Below are 22,499 nucleotides of genomic sequence, written 5' to 3'. Positions count from 1 at the left end.
CGTTCCAATTTGGGACAGTTCGACAGTGCACAGTTCGAATTAGAACAGTTCGATTTTGTCCTTGTTCTGTTTTGATACTTGTTCGAGAAAGACACTGTTCTGATTTGAAACAGTTCGACTTTAGGTCTGTTCGATTTTGAAAACGTTCGAATTCGTCGTATCCCCTCACAACCACGAGCCAAATCCAAGCTCGCAATCCCTCAAAACTAAATTCAAATTGTGCGCGCCGAGGGGGATAGCGGAGTGTCGTTGCGTGGTTAGAGGGAACCTTTAGAAGGGGTTGGAGGGTAGATGCACCAGGCAACTATGAGCTTAGAAAAAAATATAATGAAAAACAAAAGGAACAAATAGTAGAAGTACCTTCAATTGATCTTTCTCTTACTCTAAAGAATAAGAAGACATTGACAAATAGAGAATGTCTAGACTTTCTCAATGATCTGGATATCACAGAAACTGTGCTCAGTGATAAATTTAAAAGAGTTGGTGTTTCAAAAGAATTTCCTAATGTTTCCAGGGCATATGTAAAGAAGGGAACAAATAAAGAGAATAACATTATTCAGCGTCATCAGCGTCAGCAAGCTTCCTATAAGTGTAAAAAGTTTTAGAAGTTAAAAACCAATACCTAAATAGATACTTGGTAAATCTTTCTTTTTTATCTTCTTTCTACGAATTAATTCATCTAAAATAGCGTGAATCTTATTATATTCACCATTATTTCCAGCTTGAAAAGAACCTATTGATAATCTTAATTGTATTGTATTTAATGAATCCATAAGAGCATTAATATCTTCTGGTAGGAAATCAAAGACTTGAGATATACTACTACCTTCACTAGGCACTTCAAGGAAGCTTGCTTTCGCTGAATGTCTTACAGATCCTTGGAATTGACTTTTAGATACATTTGGACTTTGTGTAAGCTTAGAGCTTCCTTGAGAAGATTTTTCTTTGGTTACACTACTTTCAGTAGCTTGAGCTTTCGCGACAAAATAATTCAATTTAGTGAATTTCCATTTATCACTTGGATCAGCATTATATCTTTTACTACTTTTATCAAATCCTTGATACAAAGCATTCGAGCATAATAAGATATCACGATAATTTTGAGTGTCATCATTTTTAATTTTACTCAAATTAGGAGATTTTTTAGTTAATAATTCCATAAGGCCAGGTGTTGCTGTATAAACAACATCATTTATTTCAATTGTATTATCATCGAACATGACTTCCTTATTTCCAATAGTATAACCTTTTAAACCTCCTTCGGAGAAATGCCTTATTGAATATCCAGCATTACTTTTATCTCTAGGATCTTGAAGATAAGTTGCGATTAAGTTGGAAACTTTGATTACAGATTCAGAGAATCCTAGAACCTTCGGTTCGTTTGAAGGAGAATTTACTTTACTTGGACTACTTGCAGTTTGGATTTGCTTCAATGGAGTACTTTGTAAAAATTGTGGTTGTCCTTTAATTTCTCCTTTGAAACTATTAAGAGTTTGAACTATCTTATTCTTTTCATCAATAATTTCTTCTTGTAATTTCTTGTTTGATTCTAATATGGGTTTGAATACTTCCACACGGTGATCTTCTACGTTTTCTAGGTCTGAGCGTTCTTGAAGATTTTTTAGATGGTGTTCTTTTCTATTCTTTAGAAAATTGTTAATTATCTCATTTCTCTTCCTAGGATCATAGATTTCGATTGTGGAAGGCATTTTTGAAAAAGTAATTTATTTAAATTCGAAGAATCCGGAGATTCACAATCTTTATTAAAAAATTATTGTATTTATAAATGGAAGAAATTACTCAAGAAGTAAGTTTCCAAAATATTTCTTCACACGAAGAAGATTTAAAGAAAATGAAAAGAGATGAAGTTCGTAGAAAAGTTGCAATGATTGGAAGGGAATTGAGAAAATACATTCTCAAATCCAAAGAAATCCAAACTATGAGAAAACAAGAAATGATTGACTTTATTATGAAGTTTAGAGACATTACTTTCGCTGACTGTGAAACTTAGATTTTTCTTGAAAAAAAATTTTCCATATAAAAAGGAAGTCCTACATCCTTCTAAGATTTGAAAAAGTAATTATTTTTGAGAAAAATCATCTGACAATGTCGAGAGATGAACTTCTCCGTATAGTTAGAAAAATTAATAAAAAGAAAAGATTATTAATGACTGATGCTCAAATGAAAAAGATGAAGGTGGATGAAATGAAGCAATTTATTAATGATCATTCTCAAGAAAATCAAGAAAATCCATTACCACCTCCAGATGAGATTTTTCCTAAGGATGATTTGATTTTTATGGAACAAGAAGATAGAGAAAATGCTAACTCAAGAGTAACAAATTATAGAAGCAAGAACAACAAAGATTGTCTAGAAAATCCTTTTGAATTGATCGAAGAGAAAGGTATTGAATTTTACATGGATCTTGTAAAAAAAAGATTGGCTTCTTTTCTCAAGAAGAAGCAAAATACTGTAGTCAACGACATTTACAAAAAACCAATGTTAAAATAATGCTTTATTTAGAATGTGAAACAAAAAAGCCTGATTCTACTGATGCAGCAAAGTTTCATGTCAACACGACGAGTCAAATTTTACATTCTGGTGAAAGTAGGGAAGAATTCTATCAAGCAGCATGTAGCACATTAATGAATGACGTGGAGAACAGAGAACATCATGCTTCAGGATTAGTGATAACTAGGTTTTTGAGATTGACTATGTTTCAAACTAAAACTGATGCAATGATAGGAGCATCATACATACCGAATCCTCAGTTTGTTATTAGTAAAAGGTCAGTTTTAAATATCCAGAACAAAGATAACATGTGTTTCAAGTGGTGTATTCTAGCCCATTTACACCCTGCTACTAGAGATAAAGAAAGAGTTACTAAATACACGCCTTTTAAGGATGAATTGAATTTTGATGGACTTGAATTTCCTTTCAAATTTGAAGATATTGAAAAATTTGAGGGTATGAATAATTTAAGTGTTCATGTTTTTGCATATGAATATTCTATTTCAAATTATGCTCAAACGAGAAATAATTACCAACCTACACCCGATGATTATGAACATAGAATATATAAAATTCGTCATTCAACTTAAAAATGTGAAAAAGAAAGAACTGTTAACCTCTTTTATAATGAAGATTCAGAAGGTAATGGACATTTTAGTCTTATCACAAATTTAAGTAGACTTTTAAGTAGAAGCAATGGGGATAACATGAAATATTATTGTTGTAGATGTTTATCATATTACTATAACCAAGAAAAGTTAGATAGACACTTTGAGAATTGTGAAAATACTCCACCAATTGAGCATAGATTATCTCGTAAAAACATTGTTGAATTCGTTAATCATCAGAATACTCAAAAGCATCGTTATGTTATCTATTCAGATTTCGAAAGTTTGATAGAAAAAATTCATAATAAAAAAGTCAAAGAAGTTTTTGTTCAATCTAAAGAGAACAATCCAAGGAAGCTTGCTGGTGAAAAAAAGGAAAAAGATAAATGGACTAAGAATATTGGAAAACATGTTCCATCTGCATATTGCATTTTAGTAGTTGATTCGTATACTAAGACTATATACGACATCGAGTCTTATGTTGGTTATAATGCTGCACTAAAGTTTAATACATCAATTATTCTGCTGACTCCTATCTTCACTTAAAAGGTTCAGAAAATTCCCGGGATCTTACTCTTGCAAATGATCTTCGAGCAAATGAGTATTTGCCACAGTTGATGAACGATATTCTTAAGTTTATTTAAAAATACTGACTCCAAAAGGATATGTGTTAGTATACAGGACAAAAGTACAGGAAAGTGAGCATGTGAAAGGAAACACGACAGTACAGTAGACAATTACAGTAGAAATTTAAAAGTACAATTCTTCGTATCGATTTGTGTTCAACGCCTTCATCTTTCCATTCTCAACTCCAACGTCGATATCAAACATACTACTTCCAGCGTTAGACCATTGAAGAACAATGGAATCAGAAGATGTCAAATTGATGAGGCCCTCCGTAGAGATGTACAAAATTTTTGTGATTCCAGAGTAAGTTGACTTTTGAACGTTGATGTTGACTGGAGTTCCGTTAATAGTAAAAGAACGGAAATTCGGTGCCTTCGGATAATTGAAAACCTCGATAATGTCCAAAGTTGGAAGAGAAATTGTTGAGCTCTGAAACAAAAACAATGAAGTTTACTGTTTCTTGATTTTTCTGACCTTTTTGGAATGATTGATTGTGAGAAGACCGCCAGTAGATGTTGTATTGTAAACGAAATCAAATCGGTGGTAATCATGAGAATTGAAATCGTTAACAATTGTTTCTCCATCGTCCCAGAATAGCGTTCCTTCCCCTTTTCCCAGTTGACATGGAGCAATCAGAAGTTCGAATGGATTTTGACGAGTAGCGGTTGTGGTGATGGCGGGGGTTTGGCGAGGGATCACACTGTATCCTGAAATTGTTCTTTTTATTTAAATAGTTTCGAAAACTACAGTAATCCTTATTTTTCAATTTTTTAATGTGAATCCGAAAACTACAGTAATCCACATTTCTTCATGGTTCAGCATCTTGTCAACTCTTCATACATTTTAAGCCCTTTCTCAAAGTTTTGAAGATGTTTCGGACTATTCAAATAAAGTGGTCATTTTTTTATCAGCAGGACGGTGCTCTAAAAAAGTAAGTCTTAAAGCTACAGTAATCCTTATGATTTTCAATTGCTCAAAATTTGATCCGAAAACTACAGTATTCCTTATTTTTCCAATAAAAAAAAGTGAATCCGAAAACTACAGTAATTCTTATTTTTCAGTTTCAAAAATGGGTTCAGAAAACTACAGTAACATTTTTTCATTTCCGAAATTAAATTCGAAAACTACAGTAATCCTCATTTTTTCGATTGGAGACTGAATTCAAAAACTACAGTAATCTTTTTTCATGTTTCGAAAAATTCCGGAAATTACAGTAATCCTCACTTCTTCAATTCAAAAATAAATTTGAAATCTACAGTAATCCTCATTTTCTCAAATTTTGAACATTAAATCCGAAAACTACAGTACACCTTTCATATTTTTCAAATTTTAAACACGATTTCGAGAACTACCGCAATCCTTATTTTTTCATTCAAAAATGAATTTGAAAAATACTGTAATCCTCATTTCGTTGATTCAGAAAATTCGGAAGTTACAGTAGTCATCGTTACTTCAATTTTTACAAATTCTATAAACTACAATAGGCCGTTTTTTAATTGAATCCTAAAACTACAGTAATCCTCATTTCTTTAATTTACAAAATAGTTGGAAAATTACAGTAATCTTTATCTTCTCAACTCTTTCAAATTGAATCCAAAAACTACAGTAATTCTCATTATTTTCAAATTAAAGAATTAGATCTTAATCCTACAGTAATCCTCATTTAATAAACAAAAGAGAATCCGAAAACTACAGTACAGGGTGGGGCAAAAGTCTGGTAACCAAAAGAAGACATCATAACTTTTCGGAAAATAGTCCAATCCGGGTCAAATTTTGACAGGACTTTATCAAAGAGATTTGTAACTAAATTAAATTACAGTTGTTTGTTGATGGTAGCTCTGTTTCAGGTCGTGGGGCTCAACATCTTTGGGTAGCGTCTTTGGCGGCACGGGGGTGGTCTGTGGGTAAACTGTCTCATTTCGCGGTAAACAGATTTTTGAGAGCACCCAAAAACATGTGAAAATAAACTTGAACATATGCTCTAAAAGTGTCAACCATCGAAATTCCCATCGGATTGTCGTCTGACTCGAGACAAGCCATCCTTTTCGGGGAGGAAGTTAGAAAATTTGGTTTTGGCACTTTTTGCTGAACACGTTTTTCCGTGTGAGCAGGTTTTACATCTTTTTGGGTAGTTAAATTTTGTGAGCTTTATGGCACGATAACTTAGACATCATGAATTTCCCTAGAAGTAGTATTCCTGGCCCACTGGCTCACAAGGATCCGCAAAAAAAAAGGAAAAAACTGAAGAAGGCGTACAGAAAGTAGTGCGATCTTCGTAAAAATTGAGATAGAAACATGAAACTTTGCCCATCTACTAATGAAGAGACGGAAAAAATATGAGCATCAAATCAATGCACGAAAAGTGCGTCAGCGCGCGCCAGATTGCGTCAAACTTTGGTTACCAGACTTTTGCCCACCCTGTAGTTCTTTTTTTCACTTTTAAGAATGAATTCAAGGCTCATCGGAATTCTAAAATTCTAAAGCATTTTAATGACGTCCATAACCCCACCTATGTTTTCTAATGTACCAATGTGTCAAATTTGGATCAGACTAGCACAGGAATGGTAGATTTTTTCTTCTAATCTTGGTTCCCTCCGACCAATTTTCTACCACACTTTTCTCATTTGATCCCGTACCAAATCAACACAGTGTAGTCCAAAAAATCTATCTTTGATCTCGCCATCTTCTCTTTTTTACATATCACATATAAAGCACATCATGGTAGAATGACTTTGATCTCATCTCATCACCCTCACTCTTCACGTCTACATACACATTCACATACACTACTGTCACTCTAATTAATTGGCTTCCATTTTCGTGTTCACTACGTCGATAATGTGATGACCAGAGAATGTCTGGAATGTGGAAGTATTCTTTTCTCTTCTCCACTGCAAACCCCAATTTTAGACAATTGGTCTCTCTTTCTCGCTCGTTGTTTATCTCTCTCATTCTGCAGCATCAAATCAAGAAAAAAACACGAATTAATGAGAGCAGAGATTAGAATGGAAAAACAACTAGATCAGCAATTTGCAAGTTTACCAATCTTTGGGTTACTGTAGATCCTTACCTCTAACAAACACTGGAATTCTAGAAGTAGTTGGAGCTGAAACGGTGGTGTATCCAGGGGAAATGATACTTCCGTATTTGTAATCAAACAGAGAATACCAGCGATCGGTTGGCAGGTAGACATTCACTGAAGTGGTTCCTTGGTAGAGGACTGGAGCAACAAGCATTCTGGATCCCCACATGAATTCATATCCCAGATTGAATGTCTCGGCGTCTGTTGGGAATTCGAAGAACACTGGGCGGATAACAGATCCTCCGCTTTGTGAAGCAGCGAAGTGAAGACTAAAAAAAAAAGAATGTCAAGAAAAGTTTTAGAATAATAAGAAGAATTTTTGTGAACCGGGCATTGGCAGTTACTTTTAGAATAAAAATTTTCGGACCACCTAATTACCGTATACACTCTCATAGAAGGCATCCCTATTCTTGTACTTGAAGCTCCATCATCTCAATTTCTATAAGAGATAACAATAATCCATCCACAGATGAAATGTGTATCATATTATCACCAACATTTTATTAGTTGACAAATTTTTGACACCTTTTATAGGAACCGAGATATATGGGTTCAAATCTAGCTTTTTAGATTGGCCTTTTATTAGAGTGTTTACGGAAGATATGATAGAACTGGACGACTTCAAAAAAAACTGTTCCTTGTCTATGAAAAAAGTTAGCCATAAAGTGGCTAAATCCGACCGGACCGGGCTCTGCCTATTTTTGGTCTTTTTCGTTTGTAACTTTTTTCATAGACAAGAGCTTTCTGAATAAAAATATAACTATGAAGTACTTATTGAGCTCTAACTTATCTAATTTAAATAGTCCGTTCAAAAATATTGACTTCAAAAGAAACTGTGAGAGGGTTCGCGATGGCCCGCCAAGGACCCGGTATACAAGTCTGCTAGTCTAGAAGTGTACCTGAACAAGTATGGCAAATATTGATATCTAAAAAGATTTGCTTGTTTTGTGGCCGCTGCTACCGATGGCCAAACAGCTGGATCTTGTGCCGGTTGTCCAATTGTATTGTGATTTCTGAAGAAGGAATGGAATGCTCCCATCTGTTGCCATCTCAGACAAAGCTCTTCAGTTGTAGTTCCAATGAATCCGCAGACGTCACTTCCAACATATCTGAAAATACAAAAATGTCTAGTTGATCATCATCTAATAAATCAAATATTCCGAGATTCTGTTATGTCTACAGTAATCTTCATCAACTAATTCAATTAGATGCTTAATCTGATAATGATCTTCTCGCTTTTTTGGGCCAACTACGTAAATAGACATGTCAATGATAAAAATAGATCACTGTAGGAATAGACAAAAAACGTTTGATACTGAAAATTACAGGGTGGCACACAATTACCCGGACTGATAAAAACGGGTATATCTTTAGACATAAAATATCTTACTGATGAATTAATTGTGTTTTTGCACTCCAAATTTGAGCCCAATATAACGCATTACTCAAGTTTTATGCTTGTACAACCTTCAGTCTCGGATCATCTTATGGCAGTAGATAGAATTTGAAAAGATCCTTTCGTTAAAATGGTTTCTAAATTTAATTCTTGTAGCTTTCATTGCTCATCATTGGACACTGTTTTTCCCGAAGAGTAGGAATGCAGAAGCTAAATAGGTACTGTAGATGGTAGAACACAACCCATATTATCACCAAAACACCTCTTCTAGATGCCTCCATTCTTCCCAAACCTGCACCAGAGAGCGTATTATAAATCATCACTTCTAGATGTTTCTCTGGCTACATTTTCCATTGTTCCAACTCAATTCTTCTGTTTTTTCGACAACAAATACGTCAGATCCAATTGAGCGAGAGGCATCGTTGAGAGGTCAGTTAATCGAGAAAGTTGTTGGAAGACAGAGGGATAATTGCAGACGTTGTGGCATCAGGCGAAATGTGTTGTGACGTCAAAAACGACGAGAACAGGACAGGGTGTGTCCCCTCCCACTTCTTGCTAAGCACCTTCGGTCGGGCGGTTCAACAACACAAAAAACCATCACCTTGTCTCTAACCGAAAAAAGAAGGCCCCTCATTCCTAATTCAATCTCGACAACTTTTGTTGCCCGTTTTAGACAGTCCTACTGTAAGTGGACGCATGGAAAATCATCTGAATACGTGACGCAAGACCATTCTGTTTTTTTTCACTTCTCTCCCCTTTTCACACCATCTGCTTTCAGTTCACTTTTCTAATTCTGATTTGATTTTAATTAACACGATTTCACGGGTTGAGCATATCAAATTATAATTTGGGTGTGGCGCTAATCAAAACAAAGGAAAAAAGGGAGGCGTCTGGAGTAGCCTGGAGGCGTGAAGAACCGAGGTATACGGTAAGAAGGGCAAAATGATTGTATTCGTTCACACAATAACAGAGGAAAAAAAAGAAGAGGTGGAGTTCCTAGAAGATCAGAAGGAGGGGAAGAAGATCCCTCCTCTTGTCAATACCATTTCACTATTCACACCTCAAACTGACACACCCTGGTTTAGTGTGAACACATTTCGGACCTTATTAAAATAAAACGGTCTAGTGTGTCCTAGAGGATCTCTCAGGTAAGCTTCCAGATGTTTCTTTTCAATTCAGACGCCTAAAGTCACCACTCTGATCTCAAGCAGCCGGAGCCTGTCAACCTAAACATAAAATTTCCCTTTTCTATGTATTCAGATGTTTCAAGTATTTCAAATATTTCTGAAATAAATGAATCAGAAAGCTAAAATAAAATTCGGTTATCCTCAAATCTGCTTCAGTATCTATTCAAGCTTTTGGACAGGGAATACAGTCAATCTACTTAATTGTAAAGCAGTATTTTCCCAAATTAATTTAGAAATGTGCTCAGAGCAAGGCTGAGAGTATAGCAGCCGCCGTCGGCCGTGACTCAGACCGTGGACCAATCAGTCCGTCACATTTTATTCGGTTCTTTCAAAAATGCGCTCAGCGATCCAGAAACCAATAAAGCCGCACTCGTATTCTACCTATTCCAAAGTAGCCATATCAAAATTCTGCTGCCGGCTGTGGCACAGCCTTGGTCCAGACGGTGCTCGAGCTAAAAACTTATAAATGTGTCCACGTAAAATTGCACAAGCGATATGCCTGAGGCTCTCATAACTATTCATCCAAAAAAGGAGTACCTCACAATCAGTTGTAGTATTAATGCGCAAAATGAATTTCACAATTTAAATATAGCTACAAGTTTTCTCGAAACTTTCAGCATCGCTTTCAACTTCAAGCCAATTTATCTCGATTTCTGTCAAAGATATGAGAAAGTGGTCAACTGATAAATATGTCAATTTACACATTTTTTTAATGTCTTCCACAGGAACCGAGATGAATGAGCTCAAACTTGGCCGTGTGGGGGTCCTCCTTGAATACCCCTATAAAATAATATTTAGGATGACAAAGCCCACCCAGCAATCTAGACTATATTCCATTTTTGAACTTTGATTTTTTGAAAAACCAAACTTTGAAATTTAGCATAACTCAATGACCAAAAAACGATCGTTTCAGATGATTCTGTATATCCAAAAATAGAAACAAAGGGCCTATATTTGACTACTGGTTTGCAGTAATATTTACAGAAATCAATCACATGTTTACTGATTCTTTTTTGTTTTCTGCAAATGTAGGAATGTATCTGTAATCAAGTGACACTTGTATTACCTTTTCTGGAAATCACAGCTTTCTACTGACCCCTATAAATCACTGACTCACTGTAACTTCTTTTTCTTCCCAGAACAATACGCTACAAAAGGACGGTGATTAGTAAATTCTGATGATGTGACTAAGCTAATAAAATTCCTTTGCTTTCAAGTAGGCCTTTTTTCTTCTCCCAACTGCATTGCATACATTTTTCATGAGGGCGAGAAGAAGAAGTAGTGTAATGTGTTACCTCCAAAGAAGAAGTACTAGACACGTATGTGTTTTTTTCTTCTTCTATAAATAGGTTTCTGCCAATGGTTTCCCAAACCAATTCATAAAATGATTCGATTCGATTCATCTATAGATCTCAGATCAGGACCTACACCACTTTTCATTTGACGAACCGAATCAAAAGTGAATCGAATTGACGTATACATCTCTCATCACTACAATGATAAGACTTTTTTGATTTATCACATCAGGAAGTGGGTTCGTCTTTTTGTCACTTTATATAAACACGTACTCTTCGCCTACTCCCAAAAAACAGTGCTGCTACTCTAACTCTATTCCGCATTTTTCTGTGTCAGCTTATCGCACATTCCTCTCCCTTCGTTTCATTATTTCAAAAATTTGAATGATTTCATTTATTCTTGACACGGAATTGAACGGTTTTTAAGTTCAGGATTCTGCCTATCACACATTTTTTCACTCTTCAAACCTCTGCATTATTTTTTCTCTTATTAGATTTCTATTGATGGTTCTATGTACCTTGTTTCCTCGAATAGAAACCCAGTGGGCTTAGCCCTTGCCAAACCGCCAACTTTATGCCAAATTATCTCGATTCCTGTACAAGATATCAAAAACTTGTCAACTGATAAGTTATTTATCATAATATCGAAAGTATTTTATTAGTTGACAACTTTTTAATATCTTTCACAGAAATCGAGATAATTGAGCTCAAATTGATGGTTTGTGTGGGCTTCTATTAGAGGAAACACTGTTTTTCTTTGATACTCCTTACAAAACTCTTGATTTTTCATAAACTTTCTGATCAACCTAAATATTTTGCTTTCTTAATACTCAAAACCGTTTTTACTTCTTTCAATGGTCCTCACAGTTATATCAAATCCTAAACTCAATTTTCTATTTTCCAGATATGGATCGTTGCCCTCCCTCAATTCGCATCGACGGCGGAACTCTATCCGACTGTGCAGACCTATTCTTCTTCTAAATTGGTCATCATTTTTCTGAAGCCTTCTTCAACCCCAACAAATCAAATGGCTCAAATCTAATCAGCCTCCTTCTACAGCTTTCAAACGGATTCAACAAAACTTCTCCACTCACGGATGCTCATCAAAAAAGTGTAATAAGTGTATATAGGACGACACAAATCACCCAACAATCATTTCCAAAAAATCTCATCTCATGATCACAAACATCATTTTTTTTATCCCCCTTCCCCGAATTTATATTCTTAACTTATGATTTGTTTTTTGATATTCAACAAACAAAAAAATATGAAAGAAAAAATGAAACATATCGAAATTTTTGTTTTGCAGTTTTCTTTGTTTGCCTCTCGACCATTGTTATGAACAGTAGTTCATAATCTTTAATACGCAGATTCTTGATTTTAAGACACAAGACAGGATGACCCTGTTAGGTCAAAATTCAGGACACTAATTGGGTTCTGTTGTTAGGCAACTGTGGTACTAAAAATAACCGTAGTTTGTAGACTGGGTGGGGTAAATTAGGAATCGTTTGGGATTCAGGTGTTGACGATTTACAGAAAACTGAAAATACCGTGAAACAAGCTCATTGACCGTATTAATGCCCAACGCTTGACATACTCTTGTCCATTTATACCATTCGTCCAAATTACCGTAAAACTTATAATAGAGGGGCGCCCTCAATGTCAAGCTTGAGCTCAATTATCTCGGTTACTGTAAGACATATCAAAAAAGTGTCAATTGATAAAATGTTTATAATATTATAACAAAAATGTTTAATCGATCACTTTTTTATATCTTTGAAAGGAATCGAAATAAATTGGCTCAAAGTTAAAAGTATTACCACCAGAGATGTCCGAAATTGCTTTTTCAAGAAACGGAATACGAAATAAAACAATTTTCTCAAAAACCGAAATTCGGAATCCGCACAAGAAATTTTACAGAACCGAATTCAGAACCGGGAATGACATTAAATCTCTGAATCCCGAATGAAAAATTACCAGAATCCGGAACTTGGACACAGAGAACTCTAGCACATTAACATTTTTGCTCACAATCTGGAGAAGTATTTTTTCCGGAAATTCAGAATTCTTTTCCGGAATTCAGAATTCTCTGCTGTGCTTCTCCCAAAACTACAAGAAACTTACGGAATTCCGAACATATTGAATTCTTGTGCTCCAATAACTGATGTTCTCAAATCTTCCCATCTGGCCGTGTTATCTCCCAACCAATGCCCAGCATATCTCCCAGCAGATGGATATGTTGATCTTGAAACCACAGCTCCTCTCTTTCCAGTTGCCTTGAACAACGCCGTCTGAGTATGAATCGCTTCTGTCAATCCGTACAAATTCTTCACATTGTAGAATCTTTGTTTTCCTCCGTCTTGTTGAGCCAACATACATAATGTGTTTGTTGAAAGGAACGCTCCATTATTGGCATCGCCGAATCTCCAGACCGCCCGCGTTTTGTATGGGGGCATTTCCCAAAGATTTGATCCATTGGTTGGACAGAAGAGTGGAGCATCATCTGGATGATCAGCACTATCAAAATACCATGGATGATCTTGATTTGTTCCAAAGTTTGATGGTTCGTTCATATCAATCCAGATTCCATCGAATGGAACTTGAGATTGATAAGTGACGAACTCGTTGATCCACCAATTTTGAGTGTTGTTAGTTGAATCCAAGAAGTCAGGGAATGCCACGTGGTTGTCTGGCCAGACGACTCCAAGCATGATTTTAGTGTCCTTTGCCATTGGATACAAATTCTGAATTGCAGTTTGAACTTGAGATTGGGATTCCCATTCAATGAATTTAGCATTAGCAGCCATAGCACGTTGGAACGATGGATAAGTTGCTTCGATGGCTGGATCGAAAATCAGAATCAGTTTCATTCCCCAGCTGTGCATTGTCTTTACGTAATCAGAGAATCCGGCCCAATCCTAAAAGCTTTCGATATCTATCTAAACATGAATAAAATATAACTTACGTCTCCAGTTGTGAAATCTTTGTATCTTTGCATGTAGTCAATATCAGCAACTCCTGAAAATAAGTCCTATGTATTTCTCTCTTTCATTTCCATGTAAGCTTCACCAATATCAATGGGAATTCCAGCATCACGAACAGCTTGAATTCTAGTTTTCATTTCGGCTAATCCCTTATATCCATATCTTGACAACTGATATCCCAATGCCCAGTAAGCAGGTAGGAATGGCTTTCCAATGAATTTAAGATACTGTTGAGTAATCATTTCAGGAGTTGGTCCAGGGAAGAAATACATATCCAAGTTTCCTCCGATGGTGCGGTAGATCAAGGATGGTCCAGGAGCAGTGGTCACTTCTTGAGCATTCGAATTGATAATCAGAACTCCGTGAGCTTTGCCATCTGGTTCAAGGATCATGTAGTATGGATGTACTCCGTAGAGGTTCATTGTGTCAAGACTTCCAGAATTAGGAGGCTGATCACGAGCCAACATAGCCCAGGTCAAATATTTTGTAAAATCATGTCTCAAAGATTGATGTGTATTCTCTCCCCAGCCATACATGTTTTCACTTGGAAGATATGTGGCAATTTGAATGAATTGATCAGAGAAAATTAGTCCTCCAATAGAAGTATCAAATAACTTTCTGTTAGAACTCTGACGGACAACTGCGAATGAAAAGAAGTCACCCGAACTGGATGTGGAGAGTGTGAGAGATTCATCGGATGATTGGGTCTCTCTTGGGAAGTCCACTGGAGGTTCGTAGCTGCAAAATGGAAAGATTAATTTTAAGATAGAAAAGAAAAGTCTCTAGCTCGAACTTTTGCTATGTTCGTTATGTTATCCCCTACTAAACATTAAACAAGAAAAGAAACAAACCGTCCGTCGATTCCAATATGAACATTGAGAACACTTCCAATTGTCTTTGTGGTGAGTTTGATTTCAGTTGAATCCGCTCCCCATGGATTGGATGGTCCACTATTCTTTCTCAAGTTATAGGTTGTCCCTTGTTGAGAATCCAATTTGTATCCTACTCCATCTTTGAAATAACACCATGGTGCATTTCTCTAAAATTAAAAAAATTGAGTTTAGATCTTCAAAAAGAATCAACCAACTCCAGTATCATCTTCTTTCCAAATGCATCCTCTCGCTTCACAAGCTCCTTGATTTCCATTTGGTTCTGGGAGACAATCGAATCTAGGTCCTGCATTTGTTGCAGATAATAAAGCAAATAAGAGAAGTGAGGTTAGTTTGCCCATAGTTCTGAAAATAAAGATTCTGATTTTCAGTCAAGAAAGGAGAAGAATGAAGGAAAAAGTTGAAAAGGAACAGAACTCATAAAACTCGGGAAATGACTCATAAACGCGTTTTGATTTGATTCTAGAAGCAGCTGCTCTAACCATGTTGTTATTTGTCCTCCTATTACAGGTTTGACGGTATGAAATAGACCGTTTTCAAAGCTATATTTATTCTCCGATTTTCAGTCATTGTTAGAAAGCGATTAGACATTTAGGAAATGATCGAATTCTGCTTTGGGACAAAATAAATTATTCAAATCAAGATTTTCTAACTATTCTGGTGTAATTAATTAATTATCAGAGGAGGCCCCTTTTATTTTTCCTGCCATTTTTTTTCGAAAACTTTCATTTTTAAACTTCGGTGAATTCTCGTTTAAAATTCATGAAAACCAATCTTTTCCAACAAAATCGAACAAATTTTTGTGCAAAAAACTGTGTTTCATTAAATTTTCGGAATATTTCTCACTGAAATCGTAAGAAAAATGTAAATTTCAAGTAACACATTTTGAAGGGGGCCCTTCTATTACATAGAAAACTTCGATTAGGCTCCTTCTAATGGAGGTCTTACAGATAGCAAGATTTAAACAAAAACAAACATATTTTTCCTACATATTTTTTCTAGAGAAATTGGAACCAAAAAAATATTTGAAGTTCAAAATAAGGAACCCAGAAATGTTCAATAATCAGAATGACATCTAAAAATGAAGAATAAAAATCACCAAGTGTCAACGAGAACGAAATGTTTCTCCAGGTCGTCAGATATCACTTCCCCGCCCAAATGATTACGGAAAAGGTGGCATAGGTCACTGATAAGAAACAAAGGTATGCAAACATCAACTGACATGCACATGTGCACAATGTGCAACAGTCTAGCATGTATTCCAGAGGAATTCCAGTAACTTCACGTGATTTTTAGGTTATGACATGTTAAAAGAATTCCTTGGATCAAAAGTTAGAAGTTTTTGGAAGCGCTTTGATTCCATAATTTCAAATAAGCATTTTTCAAGAGTTTCGATCATTTAAAAAACAGAAAATCAATGGAAAACAAGAAAACGGGCAATCATCATGTGTTGTGACTATCTGACAGCTGACCCCAGATACCAAGGGATCAGGGAAAAAAGAGAACAAACATTTCTATGTACTACATTGATAACAATCTTTAAAGATGACATGAATGACAGAAAATGATACAAAGTACATTGAAAGGTTGGAAACCATTCGGGTCAAATTCGAAATTCCAAGATGGAACTATTCCGAAATTCTGAAATCCTGCATTGATGAAATGATGAAATGCTCAAATTCTGAAATTCAGAAATTTTGAGATTTTGAAATTTCAAAATTCTTAAATTCTGAAATTCTTTGATTCCAAAATTTTGAAACTCTGAAATTCTCGAATTCTCAAATTCTGATATTCCGAAATTCTGAAATTTTGAAATTCTGAGTTCCTGAAACTCTGAGGTTTGGAGATCCTGACATTCTGAGATTCTGAAATTTTAAGAATCTGACATTCTGAGACTCTCAAATTCAGAAACTCCGATATTCTGGAATTCCGAAATTTTGAAATGCTGAGATTCTGAAATTCTGAAATTCCGAATTTCTGTAATTCCGATATTTGGAAATTCCGTAAATCTGAAATTTTGAAGTTCATTATTCTTTATGTGGAAAAACTAAAACTATGATAATCTAAAAACCCGGAACTTTGAGATTTTAAGAAAATTCTGATAAACTGGAATTTTCACTTTCAAACTTTTGAAGTTTCATATAGTTCGTTTAGGAACAACTTCATTTTATTCGGGCCTTTTTAACCTGATATTACAAATCAAAAATGTTCTTCATACAGATTCAGATACAATCCAAAAGGGCAAAAACAGCTGAATCTAAAATGGAGTGACTGGACGAGTTTCGATCCATTTCTTGAGGTTTGGAATTGCATGAATCTTCTTTTGATGAGCCTTCAACTCTGGGAATTCGTCAATAATCGAGTCCTTGGTCGCAAAAACTGATCCGGAATCGCTTAGAAGATCTGATGTATGCTGAGCAATCAGAATATCCACCCAGGTCAATGAATCTCCAATTAAGAATCCAGCACCACTGGCCTTCAAAAATCTTGTGAAGAATTGATAGTGTTTCTTGAAGTTTGGTAAGAACGTTTCAGTGTAAAGTTGATCAGCATCTCCTTGCGCAAATCCCATTTTAACGAGATTGTATGGACGAATATCAGACAAGTAATCCTTGAATTGGTCAGCAATTGCGTTGACTTGAGCTTCCTCCCATGGACATCTTCCATTGATTCCGAATTGACGAGCAAGATAACGAGAAATAGCATGAGATTGTCCAAGGGGTCTTCCATCAACCTCGAGAACTGGAAGCTGACCAAATGGAGTGCCTGAACAAAATTAAATAGGTTATTGAGGAAATTTTAGAACTCACTTGGTTTGAGTTCTGGCCAGTCTGCTTGTTGAATTCTGTTGTCTTCAAACTTCTGTCCAGCATAAGCCAGAATTTGACGAGGAACCTCTCCAGCCCAACGGATTGGGAAGTAGGAAAGTTTGTAGTGAACCATTATTTTCTAAGTACTTGATTCAAAGAGATTGAGTGAAGTATGCCATTCCTCGCCTCCTTTTTATAGTCGTTTCTTCTTTGTAATCATGTTTTCTTTTCTGGTCGGAATTGCAGAAAGGTGTTAAAGAAATGATGACAAAAATTTGAGAGAAAGTTGGGAAGTTTGAACTACAAACATTTTATTTATCATGCTTCTTCTTGCTCATTCTTCATCGGAAAGATGACTTTTGGAGAGAATGTACTTTTGGGGAAAAATTTGTACTGCATGAAATATAGTTTGTTTTTTGGAACAGAAACAATCCGGTACATTTGCACTTGTATAGTTTGCTAAACATTAGTCTTTTCATATTCCTTCCTGCCCATCAGTCAGAGTTGCTTTCGTCAGCCTGATCAGAAAAAATTCGAAATAGTGAAAATCGAAATGGGATGAGGGACGGCAAAAAAAATGGGATGAGGGACGGCAAAAAAGACTTAGTTTGTACCCCCGAATTGTGGATTTTGTACCCCTAAATCACTTTGTACCCCCTTGTACCCCCGAATTGTTGTACCCTCCGAATTACTTGCCATGAGGGACCAATTGAATTCTATGAAACTGGATTGGATGTGGATGGGGTTGAGGTGATATTGGGAGAATAGGCGCGAAATTTGAAATTTAAAAAAATGTTTTCAGTTAAATACTCTAAGTTCGAAAGGGACACTTAATTCCGGGGGCACAAAGATTAGGGGACACAAGGGGGCACAACTGATTCGGGGGTACAAAAAAAGTGATTTGGGGGTACAAAGCCAGGGGGGCTCAATGGTTTGGGGGCACAAATTCTCAGGGGGCACAACCTAGTTTGATTAGGGGGGCACAAAGTGGCTTCCTTAGCTGCAAAACGAGATATGCTTAGGGGGCACAAATTTTTGATGAGGGGGCGCAAATTTTTGTTTTTTTGTTCTGAAAGAATTTTCTTCACAATCTTGTTAAATAGTTCTTATTTCATTTTTCAAATTATTGTGTTTTTTTGCTTTTTCTTAAGTTTCGGCTTCTTCCTTTTTCTTATTCAGAAGAAAGTTTGCAGATAGAATTTTAAAATTCTACAAAGAGCTTGAAATGGAAGACAGATGGCTAGATGATGATGATTATGGACAAAAAGAGTACGAAACTTTACAAAACGCAAATTTCTCTATGTTAGATCAAGAACGAGAAGAATATGATAATTTCGGAAATGACTATGACACTGGATTCGAAATTCAATACGAGAATGAAAGAATGGAACTAGAGAATGATGTTATGGAATACGAGAATAACATGATGGAGTTTGACAAGGATGAAACGGATGCGCATCAAAATCGAAATTTAGAATTCTTACCAGGTAGGCGAGAAAAGGGAATATGAATTTTGTAACAGGTTCCAGTGCTTGACGACGATTTTATATGGAGAACAGGCCCTGTCATCAAGTCGTTCACTAAAGATGTCTATAATCAAATAGTCGAAAACTGGTATGCGATTTTTTTGAGGCACATATTTAAATTGAATCGTTTTAGTTTTTCAACTACCAAAAAAGACGATTTTTCGCTACCGAAATTCTCAGAGCCAGGATCGAAGTTTGCGAAGTTTTTTGTAGAAAATGGAAATGTTGAGGATGGACTAGTTTGGTGGAAAAAAGCAAAAGGTAAGATATTTCCTGTTAGTAGGATTAAAATAAATAATTTATCATCTTTTAGAAGGTAGAACCAGACCTCGTGCCCGAGAAGTTTCTTTCAATGGAACTAAAGTACGTTACTACTCAGCCAACTCTCCAATTCTGGATGAATTCAAAAAATATGTGAGATTGTGAAATGAATGCGAAATGAGAAAACTGATTTTCAGACTATCTACCCAGAAGGATCTGAATATTACTTTGTTTTATATACAAGCACCCACTCTAATGTCGACTACACAAGTTTAAAAATTGACAAGAAGAATAACATTTCAGGTACTGTAAGAAATTGTTTAAAAATCATTTTATTTTTTTTCAGATAGTGCACTGAAGGAAGTTTACGGCGCACTTGATAACCGAACTGTGAATAGCGCTTATGATTTTTTAAAGAGAAATAACGTAAATGTGACTAAAAGACAGGTAGGAGTCCACACCGGATGAGGACTTTACAATGCCTAATGATTTTAGGTTCGAAATCAAGTGAGAAACCAGCCAAGAGCTGTTCGTTCAAACCGTGGACGCATGTGTGTAACAACACCAGAATTGTTAGCGGAGTTGGCCTTTCAGAAAGATATATCAATGTTCACGACAGGTAGAAAGCGTGTATACGGTAATCAAGTGATGCTCAAAAATTCAGGAAATTGGTTCGGATTAGTTTACATTGATATGGATCTAATAAGATGCTTCGTGAAAGGTCTTCCAAGCTCAGAAGATGTGAAAGATTATAGAAAAGGTCTAAGCGGCTGTTCCAGTTCGGATCAACAAAAGTTGAATGATTTTGTTGGTGAGGCTCTGACTGCATTGGTTCAGCTAATATGATGTTCCTAGAATCATACAGAAAAGAAACCAACAGTGGAATTGTTAACAGAATGGCGGGTCAGCTACAATTGGATTCAACTTTCGATTTATGTGATCTGGTGGTGACAGTGTTGAGTGGCGATTTTAGTTCCTACAGGTTAGTTAGTTTTTTTCCGACTTAAAATACTATGTATATTTACAGAACAGTGAGCTCTGGCAAGATTCGTCATTCTGTATTGGGTTTCATGCTTTCAACGTCAAAATGTGCTGACGTTCATCAGAAATTTGCAGACGAAATTGATAAAGCATTTTTGAAGATCGATCCTCGTACGAAAAAAACAATGCCGTCGTTTGTAGTAGATGAAGAGGATTCGTTCAAAGTATACAGTAATGTAAGAGACTTAAAAAAGCATGCCTTACATTGGAATTTCAGCTGAAATACTTAGAGCGAACCCAAAAACTGAGATGCTTGATTCATAGACGTCAAAACTTCCAGGATGCTTCAAAATCCAATAAATTGGACAGGAAAACCGTTGATGCCGTGTTTGGTAAAACAGTAAGAAATCTTAATGAATGATCATGACTTGAACTTGGTATCATAGGAAACAAATGGCGAGGTCTTGGGTGGATGTCTGAATGTTCTCAACAAGACTCAATTAAAACCGGAATATCAGGATTGAATTGTGACTCGATTCGTCGAAAGTGGTTATTGGACCGAATCGACGACTTGTTTGAGACGCACAGCATTCCAAGTAGAATCAATGGTGGTCTCCTACTCAACTACGTAACTACCAATAGAATCGAGTGCCTTAACTCTAGAATTAAATTGGATTTCGGACCGAAAACTAATGGAAAAAAGTGCACTGAGAAATTGATCGAATTTATGAGCAGTATGTTTTTCGTAATCCACACCAGAAAAATCGGTTTTTACAGACGAAAAAACCGAATACTGTAATGTGATTCTATTCAATAACAGTTCTACTGTTTCGTATGTGAAATACAAACAGATCAGTAATACGTCCGCTCATGCTCGTGCAGCACGTCTCCTCGAAGAAGGATTTCATGATTTTTCCGTTCCTTTCACTTTGGAGGTCCCTAGGAACATCTGGAAGTGTATGTCACGAAATATCAGTTGTTTTTTGAAAACTAAATTTGTAGCAGTACAAAATGGCTTGAGCTTAAAGAATGTGTTCACCAAAAAAGTATATTTCCACAGCGACGACGAGGCAGCCGTTGAGAATGACGATGGTTATACAAAAATTAATGTAACCGATGCGACCTGTTTGAGCAAAAAGTGTGCCAAGAACGCTTCTGTAGTTTGCATTCACTTGTAAAATTAGAGTATCATCAATAAACATTTACTTCCTCTTTTAGGATCTCGGTCGGAGCGCATTTGTCACAAGGAAAAGTACAAAAGTTCTATTACCAACTTGAGAGAAACATCAGCGAGCTTAGCAGAAAAGCTATCACTAAAGCCAGAAATGATGGGCGAGTGTCTCGACGATTTTCCGGACGAAAGTACAACGCTTTTTCACATGATAATACTTCCAGAACCATCCGAAGGTACGGTATCGTTTCCATATTGAATTAACAATATGTTCATTCAGATTCGTATCGGCAAGAGATTCTTCTCCGATCAAGCAGAACTCTGTATTGGCGAGAAGATCCATGTCGTTGTCACCGATTCCGTTCTCTCCATCCCCAGAATGTTCTGTTGATCTTTCAAAGAACACCACAGGCTTAGACCTTTCAGCAGCTATGAACGTGAGCTCTGATTCAAAATCTAACGCGAATGTGACTCAAGAAGACTACGAAAACATGTCCGCCAATTCATGTTCAAGTTCTTGGATATTGTCAGATGAGCGCCCGAGAAGAGAACGGTGTGCCTACAATTTTTTGTACTCTAATTTAATGAATACGTTCAGAAAACAAAAAAGAAGATACTCTCCGTCCACATGTTCAAGATCAGCAAATAGTAGTATAAACTAGACGGAAATAACGCGGAATCGTTCAATGCTCATTAAGCTCTCTTGCTTACTACATTTTCATGTTTCCCACTCACCCCCTCTCAAATTTGTTGTTGTTTTTTACTGTTTTTTAATGTTGTTACACTTACCCCATTGATTCTGAAAATGAATCTAATAAAATACGTCCGAAATTTGAGAAGTGCCAAGAAAAGCCTATGCATACTTTGAAAGGAATTTTGAAAGCTCTCTTGTCTTTAAGATTTCCGAAAATCCTTTCAGAACAAAAAAAAACAAAAATTTGTGCCACCTCATCAAAAATTTGCGCCCCCTCATCTTCTCAGAATCCAGATGAGAAGGAGACGTTGAGAATTACACTCTTTCTCTAAACCTCTTGCCTCTCTCCCTCTTTCCGACAGAGCGCTGTTGACACATTTACATTTTTATTGATGAGACCCCTTCAGAAATTCAGAAATTCAGAAATTCAGAAATTCACAAATTCAGAGGGGGAGAAATTCAGAAATTCAGAAATT

General features: G+C 36.1%; 3 protein-coding genes across 3 annotated transcripts; 1 reads left to right on the top strand and 2 right to left on the bottom strand.

Annotated features, from left to right (window-relative positions):
• Positions 1-3,869: 3,869 nt before the first annotated feature.
• CBG02276 lies at positions 3,870-14,921 on the bottom strand (the record flags this gene model as incomplete). Its single annotated transcript, XM_045242644.1, has 9 exons — positions 3,870-4,175; positions 4,221-4,453; positions 6,817-7,097; positions 7,728-7,937; positions 12,831-13,624; positions 13,672-13,724; positions 13,776-14,428; positions 14,542-14,729; positions 14,778-14,921. The coding sequence occupies 9 exons, from the start codon at positions 14,919-14,921 to the stop codon at positions 3,870-3,872; spliced, it is 2,862 nt and encodes a 953-aa protein (XP_045092354.1).
• A 1,916-nt stretch (positions 14,922-16,837) lies between these two features.
• Cbr-gst-30 lies at positions 16,838-17,523 on the bottom strand (the record flags this gene model as incomplete). The annotated part of the gene is made up of 2 exons (XM_002630567.1): positions 16,838-17,346; positions 17,391-17,523. 2 exons carry the CDS (start codon positions 17,521-17,523, stop codon positions 16,838-16,840), a joined length of 642 nt encoding a protein of 213 aa, XP_002630613.1.
• A 1,092-nt stretch (positions 17,524-18,615) lies between these two features.
• CBG02279 lies at positions 18,616-21,991 on the top strand (the record flags this gene model as incomplete). Its single annotated transcript, XM_045242643.1, is given in 12 exon segments — positions 18,616-18,877; positions 18,920-19,177; positions 19,230-19,330; positions 19,375-19,480; positions 19,524-19,624; positions 19,673-19,988; positions 20,033-20,159; positions 20,205-20,389; positions 20,605-20,925; positions 20,936-21,332; positions 21,377-21,565; positions 21,610-21,991. The coding sequence occupies 12 exon segments, from the start codon at positions 18,616-18,618 to the stop codon at positions 21,989-21,991; spliced, it is 2,745 nt and encodes a 914-aa protein (XP_045092353.1).
• Positions 21,992-22,499: the final 508 nt, after the last annotated feature.

Source organism: Caenorhabditis briggsae (genome assembly GCF_000004555.2).
Source record: "Caenorhabditis briggsae complete genome, chrII, whole genome shotgun sequence".
Lineage (NCBI taxonomy): Eukaryota > Metazoa > Nematoda > Chromadorea > Rhabditida > Rhabditidae > Caenorhabditis > Caenorhabditis briggsae.
This window is presented reverse-complemented; position numbering and strand designations above follow the sequence as displayed.